Source organism: Stegastes partitus, unplaced genomic scaffold, assembly GCF_000690725.1.
Source record: "Stegastes partitus isolate 25-593 unplaced genomic scaffold, Stegastes_partitus-1.0.2 Scaffold1366, whole genome shotgun sequence".
NCBI lineage: Eukaryota > Metazoa > Chordata > Actinopteri > Pomacentridae > Stegastes > Stegastes partitus.
Genome location: NW_007579097.1, coordinates 12383 through 33445, shown reverse-complemented (window position 1 = coordinate 33445; position 21063 = coordinate 12383). Strand labels below are relative to the sequence as shown.

Below are 21063 nucleotides of genomic sequence, written 5' to 3'. Positions count from 1 at the left end.
AAGAACATATTTAGCTGTTGTTAAACGGATAAGAGTGCGTGCAGTTGTGTGTTTTTGTTTCGTATCCGCATAAACAGCAGGTGGGTCATTACTGAGAAACCCGGCCCCATGCTTGCACACAACCATTCAAATGTAACATGAATGTAATTGAATTGGTGCCTCTTGGTGAGTTGCATGAGTGCTTTCTACTTCACTTCAATCAATGTATTGTGATGTAGCTCCAGCCCGCTGCAAGCCTTTTTTTGCTCGCGCTTTTGGTTTTTTCACCGTTACATTCTCTCCTCTAACCATCTTGGCTAAACATCTCCGTTTATTTCATGTCTGCCTTGTTGTTGTTTAGATCATTACTTACGTTTTCGCATAGTAACTGCTGTTGACACGCTTCGCATGTTTGCCAGGTATTGGCGCCCCAGGCTAGTCGGTACAAACACATGCATTAATTCACTGTACACACACGCCAATGCACATACGTTCAACAGCTAATTAAATGTTATCTGCCCAACTTAGCAGGATAGCAATGCGGTGATATTGGATTGATAGTGCTTCCTTTGCAGGGACCAGTGGTTTGTTGTTTCTTTGTGTTTACGTTCACGCTCCGTCACATCCATTGACTTACCGGCGTGTTTAGCCATGCACACTTGTTTGTTTGCATATGTGAACGCTGGATGTTGTTTTTCAGATTATACTCGGCGTAACCTTTGCTATTTGACCCTTCGGTTCCATATTTATGTGGAAGTCCCATGAGGCATTGCTGCTGCAGGAATTAAGGGGATAGCTTACAAGCCACTAAAGAACACCCTCTATTTGACCCTTTATATCTCTGACCGCCTTAGTGTCACTGCTTGAATGGACTGCTCATTTCATCCAACACTGTGGAGAGCATGTAGACTATAATCTCTGCTTCTCTGGACAAGATATAGGATTTTTTTTTCTCCTTTAAGTGGACACTATATAGGGTCGGTGAATTATTTTTAGTATTAAAATCATAAGAAAAAAAAAAGACACATCCAACAGATTTTCTAGTTCAGTCATTTTGTATGCTGAGGGAATAAAGTCATTTTATGCAAAGCACTGTAGAAGCAGGAAACAACTTTTTGCCACATGTTGATGAAATCAAGATGATAATCCGTTTAAAACAGAGTATCAATCTGAGAACGAAAAGAAAATGTTCTTTTATAAAAAATAGGTTCAAGGCTTCATCACTGCCTTCATTGCATTCTGACACAATTTGAAATTAATCTAATATTAGGCTTTTTGTGCGCAATGCAAGACAAGGATCATTTAAATAAACCGAGCAGAAAAGAGGATAAAAGAAAAGGGAATGATGCAGTGAAGCAGTGCGTTAGTTGACAAAGCGGATCATGAGATCCTGCATATATTCATGCATGCAGTGCTGCTGTACTGTTACAGTATGTTAAAGAAGAATGAGTTGCAGTAATTTTGCCTGTTGCTACCAGCCCCCTCTGCCTCTGTCAGCAGTTTAGCTACAATCACAAGTCCAGATAAAACATTAAAGACTAGGCACTGACAAGGCAGGGCCATCCGGGGCCACTTAAAACCGATACCACAGGGCAGGGTATAAGGCCTTCCATCAATTACAACCTTATTAGCCTAATCGTAATGAAATAATCCAATTCAGGAGACAGCTGAGTCTCAAGTCTGCAGATCACCAACAGGCAAGCAAACCGGTGGAAAGTAGGGTTGGGAAGTGGGTGGTAACAGCATTTTGATACTTTCTGATGACAAAATTGATATGCAGTGAAGAGCTGAAGAATAGATTGTGGCATCAGCGGCTTTTTATTCTCGTTTTTCAGTCACAAGAAACAAACAAATTTCCTGACTGACTTTTGCTGTGACTACCGGCACCAACACCTCAGAGCTGAACTTTAGCTGCATTTGTTTTATTCAATCCTTGTCATGAATATCTCTCCTTGTGTACCGCTGATGGTCTTTCACTCGTGGAGTCAGAAAAACAACTTCATTTTTGCTAAATCTGAAACACTTTAAACCGGAGCAGATGTGTTTTCATCTAGATTTGCAATATCTGTTGCTGGCATGCTTCTGTTTATCAGACTTCTCATCTTTCCATTAATTTAGTTTCTACACCTCTTTGGACTGTAAATTCCCAGTGGTCATCTCAAGCACTTAGAGAATGCAGCCAACTCCATACATGTGTTCCTTATCTTAATGAGGACATTCTTTTTCAGTGTATTTACATACATTTAGTTGGAATGTATTTTTATTCCTAGCTACATACATTTTCTTTACACATGCACGGAATGCGTTTTGCTATTCACAGTCTTCTGCTGGATGATGTGCTCTTCAGCCTGATCGCTTATTCTACTACATCCAAACTGAAAACAAATCATGCCTGCAAGCAATATATAAGGAATTTCTCTGTCATATTTTATTTTTTCATCAAACGTTTCTCCTTTATGCTTACTCGGTCTTATTTACCCTTTAGATCGCTGCAAAACAGAACCAGGGCTCTACATAAAACACTGTGACCTTCACTCGTAATTTAGTCATAACATATTTGTATTCTGAGCTGCTTCATGTATATTTTGCTGTTGATGCCGTTTTCTGTTCATGCAAATTCAAACCCTGCTTTATGTTTACGGGTTAAAGCCTATTGCACGGCAATAATTCCAACAGTACAACCAAACAGTCATCTCTACTTCATTGGCATAATCTATTTGTTTTTTGGTAGAATTTTAAGGTAAAACATCTACAGAAAGTGTTGGCAGATGATTTTATGTGATTTTTATAATTCTAAAATTGTTACTAATTCGTGAGTTAATGCCACATGAAAAGAGTTGTGTGCATGGCTCCAGAAATCGTGTGGTATCACCCTGCCAAAAGAACTGCCGATGAAAAAGTCTTGCCTATCTGGTGCATTTACACGACACTGACCCTGCTTATTGTGCACCATCGCATCTAAATATACACCTGAGTGAAGCAAAGACTTGCGCTTTTTCAGTGAGCCATTGCTTTAAAGGCAATCTTAGATACTTAAAACTTGATTATTATTATGACACAGCCACTATTTTACACTACATTTAGTAGTTGTGTTTTTTTTCTGCATCCACCATGGGGCCTATAATGTGAGAGTGTCTCACACTTGTGTCCTCAATGGGAGAGATAACACAGTGACAAGTGTTAAGACAGGAAAAGCGGATGAGAGATGTAAAAGGAAGTGAAAGGTGACGGAAAAAGAGGAATAAAAATTTGAGAGCCAGCTGGCTGACCTCTAACTCACTGAGCCTGTGATTGAGGAGAAGGCAGTATTTTATTCTCTCCCCAAGGGGGCCGAGAGAACACAAAAGTTATATAAAGGAGAAAGAGTCCATCCTACCGCCGTCTCTATTGAGATACTCCTCTCCTTACCTCGTTCGCTCGCTGCCCCCCTCTCTCTCTCTCTCTCAGATAGTTGACAGACGGATGATAAATTACCGGTCATGGTTCTACAGTGGACTGATGGTTGATGGATCTCGTATGCAGCAGCAGTGGGCTTCACTAACTGGGGCTGAGTGCAAAAGGACATGACGGTGTGGCGAAGGGCCAAAACGAGCGGAGGTTTTTACAGCACATCTCTTGCATTTCAGACAGATGTTCTGCTGACTGACGTGCTCAGAGACCTCGTCTTGCCTGGGCTGCCTGTAGCTGCACATAGATGTAACCTACTGTACTTCAGAAAATAAGCATCAGTAACATTCTTTTGAGTTGAGAAATAACAAAATGTGAACCAGATGGGGGAAAAACAAGCCACCACCTGCATAACACCCTCTTCTTCAAAGCTAAATAGCCGGTTTAGACGCCACTTAAAGATAGTCCTTGTAGTTGTTATTGATTATTCAGCTTTTCATTTTGCTTCATAAGTCTCCGTGCAAATGACCAGACAGACCTTGACTTTAACATCATCGCCTGAGAATCTGCTGAGTCTGGAAAATGTCTGACAAATACCAAAACAGATACCACTTGACGCTCATTGCCAATGACATTGTTAATGTAATGTGATACGTTGCTGAATGAGAGGAAATCCAGCGTTTCACTCAGTTTGTCTTTATCCTCCCGTGCTGACAGCTACAGGGTGAGCAGTTATCCAAACATCCAGGAACAGGGGAGCATGAAAATGTGTTGCACAAGCATAATGCAAAACAGTATAGCCCCACACTTACTTGGACAGTCTCAGTTCACGTACACATGCAGGACGGAGCAAAAGTTTTCAGCAGTGAAATTAAAGTGAAGAGGCTTTCAGGAATAATGCAGTCAATAATTATTGCTGATCAATTAATTCCATATAAAGTCCAGAAACCAAAAAAATAATAAATAATGTTGCTTTTAACCCTCTGAACCCCAGTGCCAGACTTTCCAGTATCCTTAAACTACTCATCGGCTGTTCTGTTACCAAATCTAACCTTAAAATCGTAATATTTCTTTAAAATGCAGCAAAAAAATGAATTGTTTGCTGTAATTACTTCCTGTTCAAAAACAGAAAAGTTGTATCCTTCGGTCCAAAATTGAAGCCATGACTGACTCAGCTGTGACCAACAGGCATGTGACACAAAATCAGGGACTTTTGGGTTGAACTGCAGGTTGTGTTTGCACAGAGCAGAGAGGAGACGACTTAAAACATATATATAGCAAAATAACTTTGGTATGTAGAGTTACCAAGTTTACCAGCTGTTGTAATTAGAATAGAATAATTTTTATGGATCCCTCATTGGGGAAAGTTTACATACCACAGCAGCATCCAAAAAATATAGAAAAGGAGGTACAATAATTAAGTAATAAATTAAGTATGTACACAAAATCACAAAAATATGCAACTGAATAAAAAATATATAATATTTACACATAAAAAGAAAAAGACAAAATGAAAAAATGAATCGTAAATAGGTGTTAACAGGCAATTGTGGGCATTATTTAATCTCTTTAAGGACTTCTGGCATTCTAACTGTGCTTTACTGCAAAGAGAAGTTGATTATTTATCTCTACTTCTAGCCATGGTTGCACTATTTTCATAGAGCTGCAGTGAAAAATGAGCTCACAATGGGTAAGAAAATGTGACAGGAGCAAAAATAAAGTCTTAGAAACTGCTGGAAGTTCAGATGTTTAAACAGTAGTTTAAACCAGGTCACCTCAGGAGTCGTGCAGTTTTTTAAAATTTATTTATTTTTATGACACATGCTAGGTCCAAGCATCTGGAAGAATTTCCTTCAGTTCTTCGGTGGATTTAGGCCGTCTCACTTGTTTCGGTCTCTTAATGTAATCCCAGACTGAGTTGAGGTCAAGTCTCTCTGAGGGCCATGACAACTGTGGCAGGATACTGTGCTCTTCTTGTTGTTCTAGATAGTTGAGTACGACTCTGGCTGTACAATAAGGCTGATTGTCAGCAAATTCAGGACCAGTCAGATTCCTCCTTGATGGTGCTGCATGATGGATGAGAATCTAAACATCTAAGCTGCCTAAAAATATCAGCAGCACCGTAAATATGTAGAAACATACACACAGGCTGTCAAAATGTTGTAAAATCTTAGCTTAACATGTGCTAGACATTGCAGAAGGTCACGTGACCGCATTTTGCTACCATGACATTCATATATTGATAGCAGATAAGAGAGAAGGGCAGTGTGTGTGCATGTGTGTGTGTGCACGATGTCGCCAGGAACCAGCCTTATCTTCAGCTGGAAATCTAATTATTGGCACACAGCAATTTACTCTACAGTAAATTGTTCAGAATGTGTGCGTGTGTTCGGCCGCATGTTCACTCATGCATATATTATATGCCTCTCAATCTATTATATGCATGACAGATGATACAACTCATCAGTTACTCTATTACTGTGGAGCAATATTTATATTATGATATTATACATTTCAGACACTAGAGGATGACATGTCAGACAGACCATTATAAGCTCAAAGGATATTTGAGCAGCAGACAATCGCTGCTAGTCACAATGAAGATGACATTTTAACCTAATATGTGCCCACCCAAATTGGGAATAATTTGATAACGAGAATCGAAGGAGAGCGATTTTAGCGCAGCTTTTTTACATATTGGTAATAAGGAAATCATTATACAATAATGTAATTATTTTTTTCCTCAATTTAATCATACATTGCGTTGCCTTTTGGCTATTTATATGCAGAATAATATGTAAAATTACACACGAGTATATGATAAGGTGATATCACAGTGTAGGGAAAAGCATAATGTTTTAAAAATTGTCAAAATTTCCTTTGTGCAAAAAGGTAATAATAAAAAAACAATGTGTGATGGCACAAGAATACCACTATTATTACCACCATTCGCTCCTTTAACTCAAACATAAGCAGCAGTGGTAAGGTGGCTCGGTGGTTAGCATCGTTGCCTCACAGCAAGAAGGTCGCCTGTTCACATCCTGGCAAGGTCACCTGGGATCTTTCTGTGTGGAGTTTGCATGTTCTCCCCGTGCAGCGTGGGTTCTCTCCAGGTTCTCTGGCTTCCTCCCACAGTCCAAAAACATGTTGAAGTTAATTGGTGATTCTAAATTGTCCGTAGGTGTGAATGTGAGTGTGCTTGGTTGTCTGTCTCTAAATGTGGCCCTGTGTTAGACTGGTGACCTGTCCAGGGTGTCCCCGGCCTTGGCCCAAGTCAGCTGGGATAGGCTCCAGCCCCCCATGACCCTAGTGAGGATTAAGCAGTGTATAGACAATGGATGGATGGATAAGCAGCAGTGTGTTATTTAACCCTTTAGGAGAGTATGTATAACTAACAGGTACTTTTAGCATTTTTTGTTCCCAGTCTTCTTCAGTTTTGATTTGTGCATCAAACTAGCAGTAAAGTCTGTCCTTTCTCTGTGCTTACGGAGCAATATTGTCTCTCTCATGCGTTCAGGCATTGTGCGTTTCATTCACAAGAGACTTTTTATAACTATTACCCAGTATAGAGAGAGCTTATGTGCTATATGATATCAACATACACATCTTGCCGTCTACACAGCCGCCCACGCGTACACACAGGCAACATGTAAGCATTATGTCTACATGCAGCAGCGATATGATCAGTGGTTCGGCGCACTGTTTTTAGGCGCGATGATTAGCTCGCAGCAGGTGCTAGCTTGCCTCACAGTCCCTGGAGTGCTTCACAGGAAATACCAGCTAATTGCTGCAGGTGATAATACCACACAATGAGGCGATCCTCTTATCACACGAGAAAAAGGAAGAATAAGGCGCTAAGTAAATCATTTGTCCCCACTTGTGCACTCGCAGAGACGAGAAAATGGGTGAGAAAATTAACCAAATTAAAGAAAATAAACATTATGCAGTAAAGACCCTGCTTTGACCAAATATCGTACATTTCGGCTCGTCTCACCTACGTGATAAAAGCAGTAATTTGCTTTAATGCAGGCATCAGTGTTTGTGTTGCTAAATGTTTGTGAACTAAACTCCATCCGCTGCGTTTCAAGAATGCTATTGATGTTAAGTTTATTAATGCTGAGAGGAAATCTCTGAGTTTCTGGCTCCAGACCAGCTGATCAGAGTTAGTTCAATCACCTCTGATTATGTTTGCTCCGAATTAAGTGTGTGCATGGTGAATGAATAAAAGCCATCATCAATGGAGCTCCGATATTCGCCATGGCAACAGGTAAATACAGAGCAGAGCCTCCATTTTAATCCAGTCTAGGTAGAAATACTATGTGTATCTTTAAAAAAACAACAACAACCCAGCAGCAGCAGCAGTGGAAAGAGTTAACAAGCTAACACTGCTACATTTCATTCAGTGTGGTCCACATCATCATCATCATGTGACTCGAATGTCTTTCACGGATGAGAACGTGTTGGAGTCTGACAATGTATTACACATTCAGTACATGAACATAGTTTTCAGCCGCGAGCTAATCAGGACAAAGCACCAGGAGCAGCAACTAAAGATGAGAATCCATATGAAACATGTAGAATATAAGTTTATATATAGACCTGCGATTGCTTCCTTACAGACTGAGCCAATGGTGCTGATGCTGGCAACCGGTGTAGAGTCTATTTTTGCAGTCAAAACCGTGCTCAACCGAATCTAATAACTATATTTAAACATGCAGCATATGTAAACACAGTATCCTAAATAGAAAATTATGGTCTGCCTTATTCCACATACAGCCATTCAGCGTATTTGCACACCATAATTGTCTATTTTTATAGTTCACGGCAGAGACCGCATTCCCCACACAGGTGTTAAATTGCATACACACACACACACACACACACGAGAGTTTCACTGAGGAATGCATGCATGGACTGGATGGGATGTAGGGCAGATTACGTTACAGGAAATGCACGCGTAGATGAGTTTGTGTATTTCGCATTACGGCGGAACACTGTTTACTGTCTTGTGTGATCTTCTCGGTGTGCGGTTTGTCTGCTGTAAACACACACAACACTTTTTCTGGTGTGTTTCTGGCACACACAGACATATTTGTTTGCAAAAAAAAAATAATAATTAAAACCCCCATGCTGAGGTAAACAAATTAATTAACACTGTACCTTAGATTTTATTGTTGTCTAATGGGAATCCCTGTAATATTTTGAGAGCGGGTTCAAATCCTGGTTCTGATATTTGTCGGTGACGCTGGTATTAATTTGTTGATGCAGTTTAGGGATTAAAACCAGTTGCTGATGCCTTTAATATTTATCAGTTCATGGTGATATCTGCTGTGTGTTCCACCACTTCAAGATATAACAACAGAAGTGATCCTTCAATGTAATGCAGCTACAATACACAACAATGATTACACTGAAGAGGTGGTTGGGTAATATTCTACATTGCCTGACAAAGTGATGACTGCCCAGCAACATACCACATTCATTAATCAGTGGATATTAGGATCAGCGGGATATCTGTTCAGTCCTGTATGAATCAATAGCTGCAGAGGTCATGATGATGCATGTGAGACGGTGCATGTGTGCATTGTCCGACGCAAACCCTCCCTAACCAGTCAATATCCTCTCACCTCTCTGTCTTCCACCTAGATGGTTTATAAGCCCTGGCTGTGTTCTCAGTACTTCCAGACCACCCAGATGCACTGCAGCAAGCGAATCCCCTGTGGTCAGTACTGCCTGGAGGTGCAACAGCGGTGCCCCTTCGTCCTGCCCGACAATGATGATCTCATTCATGGAGGCAGCCCCAGTTTTATATGCACAGGTATGAAATCGTCATCTTGTATGCATTATCCTGCTTTTATTCCTTTCTCAATCTTTCTTGCTTTAAAGATTAGCATCACTAGAGTGAAGCTTTAGTTCTCCACCTGTAGTCTATGAGCAGCAAGTGTTTTGTTGACTTTTTTGACGGATAAAAGAACATTACTTCCCCAAAGCTACAGGTAACAAGCTCCTCTAGCCTCTGCTGGTTGCAGTACAACGAGTGAGCACATGGGCTCAGAGCATCTCACTCAGTATTACTTCAATAAGACACACAGACACTGATGGACACACAGAAAACACTTGTGACTTTACAGTTACAGGATGTTCTGTCTAATCATCAGACTAACAGGGCGATACATCACAGCAAGTAAATATTACCAGTTGCTCACAGCAGCAAGACAGTTTCGTAATGGCCCTCTGTGGGTGTTTATATCTGTCCTAAAAGGTGCTTTTCCACCAAATGTTCATTCCCCGACACTAATGTCAAGGATGTGTCCCCATAGATAAAAGTTTTGCATTTCCACAACACTTGAACATTAAGTTAATTAGTTGACTGATGTATCAAAAGTGTCTCAAAGTCTTGCTGAATATTATCCTCGAAAAAGAAAAAAGGTAAACACAGCCTGGGCATCAGTTCATCAATCAGAAAATCTATAAAGCGGCTTCATCCTGATTACTGTTGCCTCAGCTAGAGGTATTTTTTAAGAATGTCAGGTGTATAAAACTGCTGTGGAAACAGGTTATCTGACCAACTGGTGACATCCTCATCCTTCAGAAAGCACCACCTTCACAGCAGACACTTTTTGGGGGCGTAAAGCGTCATTTAGACCCCGATTGCTCTGATAGAGACACTGAAGTGGGGGAGTGAAGTTCCTGAACAGTTTCTTGTGGAAGCACACATTCTGTTGGCTGGTGTTAGAGAATACAGTGGCCCGACTCACACATACATGCACTATTTTAACTAACTAAATGAATAAATGTTAGAATCTTTGGTTCTTTGGTTCCCACGTTTAAGGAAAAAGAGTCCCCACAACATGACTACTGAGCAGATTCTTGCATCCAAGAACATGATTAATACAAAGGCTTGTATCGCATGCTGATGCTGCCCTCTGGTGGACACACTGATCATCAGTAGAAGTTTCAAGCTCAATGTTTGCTCATTTTTGGTAATTTTTTTATGATTATGAAGAAAACTGAATCAGGCCACAGCTGTCACTCCCTAAAAATGACGGCTCAATAGTCTATATTTTGTCTGATAAAAGGTCTAAAACTACTCATTAACTCACCTGTCTCTGACTTTAAAGTGATGGCTCATTTCCTAAAGCAGTTTGAAATTTTAGTTTTTAGCATGATATTATTAAAAGAAGAGGTATTACCATATTGTAGAAGAATATGTTCAGCTATGGTTAAATACATAAATAGCATAAGTGAGTATTGAGTGTGTGTGGCTTTCCTGCGGTACAACAGTCTTACCAGTGGAAGTCTCTGATGGTTGGTCGGGCAGCCCGGGAAGGTTCAGCAGTCCACGTGAATATTGTTCACAGCAGTGGCATCCAGTGCAGATATTTAGAGTGAGAAATTTTTTGGCCAAACCGGAAACCGAGAAGGGGGGGGGAAAAAACTTAACTAACCCTTTTTTTTTCCAAGACTGAATATTAAACTAAAGGAAATACAACAAATGGAAAAACAAACTAACTGCACTTTCGGCTTCCGGCAAAGCAAGAGTTGTAGTCTGCACCTGGGCCTGTCTCTTTCAATCTGTCCACTTCTAACTCCTGCCTTCTGCCTTGTCTACAGGTGGGCTTCAACTACTCATGAGACAAAATTCAGTTATCTAATTCCAATCATTTACAAGGACAGCAACATACCAAGCCAATATATTATCAATTGTAAATTCATTTAATTCAATTTTGAAATATATTTTATTTAAAATTACGTGTTTTAATAACAAAAACCCTAAAATGAAACAAAGCACCCCTCCTACTCTGCCACACTTGGTCTCCTCCTCTGTGGACCCCTCTACTTTAGCCAATGGAACGCTCCAATTCAGGTTTGGTGTCCAATGAGGAGGAGGCAAGTGGAGCAGTAGGGAAAGGTGATGCTTGTTGGAAATTCAGCAAATGTTTTCCATACAGCTGCACTGTTTGGTTTTTCTTTTGCACCAACTTCCACATGTATCAAGTGTGATTTAATTGTAAACATAAGCAAAATACATCTAAAACAAAAAGAAAAGATATCCCACCGCCAAGATGGAGGACAGAGGCCTGCTTTGTGACTGAGGGCTTCCCCCATAACACAATCTATTTCAAATAAATGATTTGCCTCGTAAACAACAGTGATCACTTATATGTGTTGATAAGTAAGTGAGTGACTTGATAGCAGCTATCGCAGCTCCTCAGTCTGCATCTTACTGTAAATGTGCATGTGTGTCAACTGTACTGCAAACAGGGCTGCCGTAAATGTTGACAAGCAGTAATTACGTTGTTCGTCTTTTCACAGTTAAGCTGTTGACAGTCAAATTAGAGAAACATCCAAGTTCACTCCTCATATTAATACAGACGGTGACAAACCCTTTTTGCTTTTGATATCATTGCATTGGTTTACTGTTTGTGATCTAACTCCTTTTGGTGATGCAGTAAATTCTGATACACAATATTTAATATGCATTTTTCTTTTCTGGGTGCTTTTTTAAAAAAAAAGAAAACAGAAGAAGCAGAAAATACTTTATTTTTTTGACATTCCATACATCAAATATGATTGTGAGGTGTATTTATAATCCTTATGGGAATTTTTGTTTTTACCTATGTAGCTAAAAATAAAGACTGCTCAATGCATTTCAGCGAAAACATGAAAAAATGCAAACCAATGAAGAAAACATTGCTTACTGTATGTCACACTGAAAATAGCATATGCTGCAAGCAGAGTTCTACACAGTTATTTTTAGGGATGCACGATATATCGGATCACATCGGTATCGGCTGATATTAGTGTTTCTTCTGATATATCATATTGGTCTGATGAACAAATTTAGTCGATGATTGTCTAACATTAGCGCCTTCGTGTCTACATTTGATATTGCTGCTATTTCACAGATGTTTTTACTGAAATGGTCCTGGACTTGAATGTTAAATATGTTTAACTATGTTTAAATATGTCTTACTTTTGTTAAGTAATAAAGAAGACTATGTGGTCTAATTAGGTACGGGCTTCTTTTAAATAGTTTTCATGTTTTCACAGTGTTCACTTATACTCATTTTTCAGTGTGAACAAAAAGTGAATATCAGCATCGGTAATATCGGTTATCGGCGATATTAAAAATCTTAATATCGGAAATCGACATCATCCAGAAACTTTAATATCATGCATCACTAGTTAGTTTCATTACTGATTGATTAATTAGAGATATTGACGTATTCACATAGTTTGTTTTGTCCAAAAAGCATTTTAAAACCCAGAGAAATTCAATTTAATATAATAATGTATATTTTAAAAAGGCAAAAGCTGTTTCATGACAAGCTGATACATTTTTTGGGAGATAGTTTGTCTTGAAAACTGACCATTATCAAAAAATGTCTTAAGATTGAGCTCTCACCATATTGCTTTATCTATAAAAATATAAGGGGAAAAAAAAGAAATGCTGCAAGTCAAACAAAACCAAATAGGACTAAATTAAACCATGAAGTAGGTTTTTCCCACACTTACCCCTTGAAAAAAGTTGGACAAATTGCATTACATGAGACAAGTACAGTCAATGTGCATCTCTGATTCTTCCCCATAACCACCTCCAGGGCTGCTGGAGGACTATCCATCAGGTGTGGACCCGCATGCAGAGTGCTGTGACGTGCGGTGGGACTTGAAAGTGGACAACCGTTCCCGGGGGACCCTGAAAAGAACTCACCCGCCATGCCAGCACCGTACCTCCCTCAGCTCCTCGGCAGCCTGCAGACTGTGTAACAGCCGGCTCAAACTCTGCCTGCTGGTCCTCGTCCTCCTACACACTGTTGCCAGCCTCACTGCATCCCACAATGCAACAGGACTGGGCCTCCCCGCCATCACGCCTCTGGAGGAGAGCCCTGCCAACGAGGAGTGATAGAGCTGCCAGGAGGAGGTTGAGGTTGTTAGGGTAGGGGGGGATTCCCTCGCCATGGCAACCGATGTGGAAAAATACAGCCACAGTTGCGAGAACGGCCGGAGCTGTGGCGCCTGTGGACATTCTGCAACGCTCTCTGGCAAAAAAAAAAATGTGGGACGCTTTGAGATGAAAGACACACAAATCAATCAAAAACAAATAAATAACTAAACAAACAGACATGCTAAGGGATTGGACCGGTCCCTTAGGTAGGAAAAAGGGGACAATGCCACAGCCTTTGTTGAGAGGGAAGGTCAGCTTCCTCATGGCTGAGTTTCTCTCACTACGCTTTTTTACACTGTGTTCCAATTATTGGTTTCTGTTGCACTGGCTGACTATGGAATAACACAATCATATTCTCTTTCTAATGTTCATCCTTTGTCTTTGTTTCTGGGTCTCTCATACAGGAAGAAAATGTGTTCTCTAAATAAGACAGTGTAAAAAAAAAAAGAATAATTAGCTGCAAGTTTGTGCGCGTGTGACGGTTTGTTTTTCTAGGTTTACCGTGTGTGTGTGTGTGTGTGTGTGCGAGCGAGCGTGTGCGGCTGTGTGTCTTTACCGATGTGTGTGTGAGAGAATGAGTGCAAATCGCTGACACGTATCCTAAAAGTCTACCTAACAGGCTGGTGCAGCTGATGATTTTAACGGAGGCCCTCCCCCCCTCAGATGTCACTTAGCTCTGCAACGTTGGTTTGTTGGCCACAATCCCATTAAAGCTTAACCGGGTTTTCAATGTGGTTCTGATTGTCCATAATAAACTCTGTGTTTTCCACAGGTTTATGGTTTGCCCTGGCTTTGTTTCGTGAGATAATATTCACCTATTAACACCGTTTACAAGGATCAAAACGTTTCCGTAATTAGCGTCGGTAAAACTCCAGCACCTGGCTCAGCTGTGAGAAACATCAGGAAACGAGCAACGTCGCCAACGCTCAAAGTCTACAATGATATCTACGTTTAATATGATCACAACTTTGACCTTGTGTTTTTAGTGTTTACTCTCTTACCACAGCAATTTGTTCAACCATGCAACAATTACAATAAAATTAAGTCTAATAGGGAAGAAACCACCAGTTTTAGCAAAGCCCAGTTCATCCACATGTATTTTAAAGACACAACTAAAGCAATCACACATAAGATTCTGTTTTGCATCACTCATCAACATTTCAGATGAACTCATGTTTAGTTTTTTACACCAAATTTAGAAAAATTGGTTGTCACCCCACTGGATGTTATTGCAGCAAAATGTTTCTAAGATCTCACCAATATGTAAGTTGAGTGAAATATTAGTTTAACCAACAGGACTGATGCTAATTTGTATATTAAGCTGTATTGCCAGAATGATCAGAAGGGCTTCAGGTTGATGATACAATAGGGCTAAGCCATTAGAACAAAATAGTTTTACATATGTGTACCTCAATTGTGACCAAAACTATATATAAAGTTAAAACAATATTTTAACTCTCCTCAAGATTTTGTGGAAATTCTGTATTTATAGAGGAGTCACGGTTTCAGACTACAATCACCAGAGTTGGAAGGTCAATAAAAAAGGTTAATTCATCAACACTTTATTGAACCTGATTAAATATTACCCCTGGAATAAGCGTCACCTTTGTTAATTAGTGCACACACAACTTTTAAAAAAACAAGCACAAATAGGTCAATTTTATCTCACCAAACAAAACTGGAACTGTCTCGAGCTCGTCTTAATGGAGAACGTTCTTTCAGTTACTTTGCCAAATCCCCATTCTGATTCTGGTCACTTTTCAGCAAAGCCAGCTGATACTGGGATTTATTTAACACTGGATCTATATATTTACGACTGTTGCTCCAGCCATAAGAGGTTTTAATTTACATTTTAAAGGTAACATCCAGTCAAACAGTGTCTGCAGCATAGAAATAGTGGTTACCGAAGGTTATACTGTCTCCTCAAGTCTTCTCTTTGATATGGGTTATTTATATAACGTGACTGCAGTATCAGTAATAAACGACTTTAATCCATCAACACAACTTGAAAACCTAATTTACTGATCGCCCTTCAGTCGAAGCTATACCAGTGGTGGGATTTTAACCTCAGGCCTTTTTATTCAAAGGAAACGTGATGACTGGATGTTACCTTTAAAGACTTTTCATGATTGATCAACTGTAATTTTTCCTGCATTTACAACGAAGACAAACATCTCACCAAGAAAGGTAGTTTGCTACCTGCAAGTATACAGGTTTATTACATTATAATCCTGCTTCCCTGGTCCTGTGATGACATTCTACATCCTACCGACGCAGAGACGGTTTGGTTCAAAGTCTGTTTGTTTCTGTTAAATCAAGATGTGAACTGCATGTGGAGGCTCTGCAAGGTTACGACCGCCTCTTTTGTTGACTGTCCTCGGCCACCCGCTTCCCGTAAGCAACCACATCTGATCCCAAACCAGCTCCTGTAGCATGCCCACTGTCTCGTACTTTTCCTCTTCAAAAACATCAAACTAATGTCTCATTAATAAAAGGGCTTATTAAGATATACAGTACAAACATTCTCATCTACACAGTCAGACACATTCGAAAAACACCCAAATTGTTAGCAGACAAAGGGAAGAAAAAAATTAAATAAAAAAAAGATGTGGCTCATTTCCTACTTTGTACACTCATACAACTTCAATACAAAGGCATTCTACTGGCTGTTACTGGAGAGGAGGAACAGAAACAAATCCAGAGAGAGGAGCACGTCATCGTTTGTGTAAGCACTAACAGCATTTCCTGATAATCGTCTAAGTCAGCTGACGCTTTTATTTTACTAAATGTCGACCAGTGTGTGAACAGGAAGGAACGGCGTGACCTTAAGGGCTGACTTCTTCTTTAGTTTCTGGTTATAGTTTTGTGTCTCTTATGATGATGGCTGTGAGATCAGGTATCTGACAAAGAAAAGCAGATATTGCTGGAAGCATTGTTTCGTTTTTTCCACTCTCGAGTGTGTTTATTACTTATATGAGATGTCCAATCCGATATCTGATGTCAAGAATTTTATTATACACCTTATATGAGGATTTAAAATTAATCATTATTCACACCATGTCTATATAAAAAAAAAAGAAAAAAAAAAAGTATATTGGCTTATTTTGACACTTGCTGTTTAGACCCTGCCCCGCTCCTGCTTGCATGAAATACATAACTGCTCATCTGGCACAGCGCACCCATGCCCATCTTGAATGACTGCATTCAGCGATAGAAAACTGCTGCTATACCAATGGCCACCAGTAGATGGAGATCTATTTATTCTTTTACATTGATACTGCTGCTGAAGACCGACTACACAAGGACTGTCTGACATACAGGAATCAGGAAGGCTGAGCTGTGGAATTGAAAAAGTGAATCCCCACTCGTCTGTGGGCAAAAGTGTGCTGTTGTGTGTGTGTGTGTGTGTGTGTGTTTATGTGTGCTGCTTAAATGCATATGCATAGATGTGTGTGTGTTCATGTCTAATTGCTGCGTGTTCTCTGGAGAACTCATTTGCCGTTGCCATGACCTTGGGGCTGCGGGACAGATGTGGCAAACCACCACTGTCTTTCGACGCACAGGGACCCGCTACATTAGCCCGTCCCATTACTCACCGCAGCCTTGAAGCTGCATGATTTGTAGTATGAAACCATTGTAGTGTACCATGTGTAATAACTGTGTCATTGCCCCAAGACCCCAAACAGACTAGGGATGATTTATATTCCCTTCTGCCCCCGTTTTAATAGAATATTTCCCCGCAGTCCCCCGATATGGAATGACGTAGAAGACTGTCAGAGAGAGTGCAGAGGAGAACATGAAGTGAATGAAGTGGACCTGAAACCGGTGCCAAAGCATACCTTGTAGTGAGCAAAATAAACCAAACTGATAGACGACACAGTGCTTTTCATAATTGAAAGGAGGAATACAGGGTTCTGCCAGTGTTGGGAGAAATGTGCCATGTTAGCAATATACGATTGCACCTCACAAGCGTCACGCAGCCCTCGTCACAAGCACACGTAAGAGATCTCACATAAGTATATGTGATTTCGTTCTGCCTCTCATGCCAGCTGTGATGTAACGGCCATCACAAGCCAACTGTTGGACACGCGTTCACGCAAAATAAGCCTGCATTCAGAAGTCACGCAGAGAGCATGTTTGCTTTCCATGCGGCAATGCGTCCTCACTGTGGTTGCATGGGTGCGAATGCTGTGCATATGTGTTGTCCATCACACCCTCCCCTCCCCCTCACACGCGTCTGCACCAAGGATTGACCTTTTTGTGTGCAAGATTTCTTCCAAAACGGTGATAGAATTAGATCCGACTGATGTAAATCTCTGATTTGACTTTTGTTGGTAATGCAGGCATGCACGCAACAGTTACTCTGTGATGATTTATTTATATCTTTTTTTTTTTTATGTTTCAGTTTGTCAAATTTTTTACTGCATTATACCAAGAAGAAATTGTGTAGGGTCCTATAGATTCAGTCTAGCTCCCCGACAGTGGTCTGTAGCAGTTGTAGAGTATGGTCTGTCACGTTCCATTACACACCAATCTACAAAAACTGATTTTGTGTTTCAACCCCTGCACATATAGACTATGTATGCCTCTTGCCCCTACCCACCAAATGGTATGTACACAAATATTGCCCTCTTTCACTCTTTCTCAGCCTCTCTCTGTTTTCACAATAGTTCCGTTCTCTATCCTGTGGATCTATGCAGAAGCCCATTCCTTTTTTGGTTGTAAATACGTTCCCTAGTATGCTGAACAATGTATGTCTCTCCTTGTGTATTTTGAGTTGATGTCATGCTGTTACTTTCTTCTTCTTCTTCTCCTTCTTCTAATCCTTTTTCTTTAATTTGAGCGTCTGAAATCATTGATGTTAAAAGAGAATGTGGTGAGGTTTAACCAATAGACTTGTCCTCAGCTTCGCAACCTTATTGTGAAAGGTTGTGGTTCTGTGTGTGTGAAAGCGAAAGATTTATGATTATAGAAATGAAAAAGGTTCAAAGGCATATAGAAGTATCATTGCGATTATGATTATTATGATTACTATTATACTACCAGTATATTGTAATATTATAGATGCTTTAGTTCAAGTAACTTCTTTAATTTTTTTACAAACAACTTTGATGAAATGATTTATAAAACAGTCTCACAAGTCATGATCTTTTCGAAAAGTATGAAAACTACTGCTACAATGATTAAAATTGTGTTCTGATGAAAATAAATACAGACATATAATCTGTTCCTTTGTTGTGGTTTTGCATGATGTGACTTCCAGTTTAGATGCAAAAATAGCATGGAAAACAACATCTTGGCACCTGTAACAAAAAGAAAAGATCTTAACAGCTACACACAACTGATATTTAAAGCGATACTAAACTTTGATAGTGTGGGTTAAACATTTGTGCTTTGAAGAAGAGGTTGGACTGGTATGCAGTAGAACGGACTGAGCCTCAAATCAGGAGATAACATCTAAGATAATCTCTAGATGAGCATTGATGACACAAGGTGCTATAATGTGACATATTTTGTTCAGATTGTTGTTGCTGACAGTAGCATTAGTCCCTAAAGAAGCATATTGTGCAGATATTGTGTCCAACAAAGGACATGCATGCTCCCAGTCTCCTGAGTACAAGATGAAGAGCACAGATAAAGCAACAAACAGCAACACCTACATAGAAAGAAATATTCAACATGCTCCACTGTTGACTAAAAAATGCGATTTACTTTGCATTTATTGAACCTTTTACGTCACTGTTTTCTTTTTTTAAAGCAAAATCTGTGCTGCAGAGGTTATAAAAACAAAAACTGCTATTTTCTAAGGCAGATCTTCTGTTAAATATTTTCAGTCTCCAGCCGAGTTAAAAACTGACTAAATTCCTGAGTTTTTTTTCTACAGATATCCTCACAGAAGACAACAGCTGCTACTCCTTGCAACTGATCTCATTAATTCAAGTGGATTTTCCCTTTAAAGCTTTTAGAGGGGTCAGATGTGCTCTTTGAATCAGGTTATACTAAATATTTATTCAGCAGTAAAATCATTCAGCACCAGATTTTCTCAATGAAACCCGACTTTAAAGGTCCAGTGAAACTCCACTGATGGGGATCATTGGTTTGGAATAACTGTATTACACACAAGCACTTGTTATGACAGTATATATTTGTTTTGTTGTATCTATCCATGCACACTATCAGATGTAACACGCAGTTCCATTTGAAACCTTATGATGGCAGTGAAAGCCTGTTAAATGTGTGCTGGCAGAGCTCCAAGAGTATAAAAATAGACCATGAAAAAAAAATCTGTAGCCTGCATAGCCACTGGAATCATGAATGAAAGCTACGCAAACACACACCGACTCAGTGTATCTACGCACCAGCACAGAGATGAGATTTCTACAGTGAGTATTTACCTCATTAGGTAGACACCACATTCTCCAAATACTGTGAACACCTTCATTCTGAGCTGAGAGCTAAGCCAGGGGATTGGAAATATCTTCCATTCACACATTATGAAATCGCTGACCAAGACCCGCTGTGGCCAGCTGGGTCCATTGCATACTCATTCACCTTTTAATATTTAATGTCCCACAGCCCAGACATTTATTCAGCTGTTTATCAAGTATCATGACATTATGACTCGCCTGAGTTTGCATAATATTGTACGAAACCCTGAAAGTGAAGTCAGAGTTTGTATTTTTTGTGGCCTGTCAGCTCCAGTACATCCCCCCATGTGAATTACATCATTGCGGTTCATTGAGATGGGCTGTGTGAGCCTACAGACAGGCTCAAAACAACAGTGTTATTTTAGTAGTGGATCCTAAAAACTAAAGTACAATAACACATTGCATATTCTTGTTTGCCTCTCCGCTCTGTGCCAGTGGCCCTTCCATCTCGGATTAAAGCCCTCATTTCTATTTCAGCTTGTTGCGGGGATGAAGTGCTCAGCTGACTAATCCTCAACTAGCCCGCCAATAGTCAGCATCCAATATTCCACCTGTCATTCAAACCACAGGCTCCGCTGTGGATGTATGGTATTAAAAGGCCATGTGTTTTTTTAGCAGGGAAGTTGATTGCCGGGTGCACTGCTAATGAATGTAAAGATTAATGGGTCACTGATGCTGCTTTTTAAATCCTTAACAAACGTCAATCCCACCCTGTAGTAGACAATATGCATGTTTCCTTTAATGACAGAAAAACACTGGCTTATGGATATTTTAAGTCTGAGGTCTTGAAGTGAGTGGGGTAATGCTGCACTGTCATGTAGCGACCAACAGAGGTCAGTACTGTGCAGGTACAGGAAATGTACAAATGCACAACCACGCTTGTCTAAGCCCTTTGGATAACACCCATAAGAGCGTTTCCTGTATTAGCACTGATATTTTTCACCATTGTCTGGTTAACACCTCCAGTATTAAAGTGCAACGTTTCGTCAACCCATCCATCAACCCTGAGCTGGTTGCACTTTAACACCTCGGAGGGCATTTAACGTCACTATAGGACTTAAAAAGCTGCATTCACACAAAATATCTCACCACTGCTAGGTTTAATTTAGAATTACTTACTTACATCTTTCATATATATTCCTAGAAAAGACTTCTCTTGGTTAGAGTTGAAAAATGCCAGCCTGGTTCAATATTTCCCAAAGTTAAAGCTTCTGCAATCCTTATGTAATTGTCCCTCGTAACAGTTCTTAAGCCAAGTCCTGGCGCATCCTCCTGGTTTTTTTTTTTTTTTCTCACTACTTTTTGCAACGTGTGTTTCTG

General features: G+C 40.0%; 1 protein-coding gene across 1 annotated transcript in view; it reads left to right on the top strand.

Annotated features, from left to right (window-relative positions):
* The window catches only part of LOC103370067 (transmembrane protein FAM155A-like), an 88005-nt gene extending 74732 nt beyond the window's left edge, over positions 1 to 13273 (top strand). Inside the window, exons 2-3 of the mRNA XM_008298978.1 lie at positions 9013 to 9184; positions 12972 to 13273. Coding sequence (XP_008297200.1) covers positions 9013 to 9184; positions 12972 to 13273 — 474 coding nt within the window. The remainder of the gene's footprint in view (positions 1 to 9012; positions 9185 to 12971) is intronic.
* Positions 13274 to 21063: the final 7790 nt, after the last annotated feature.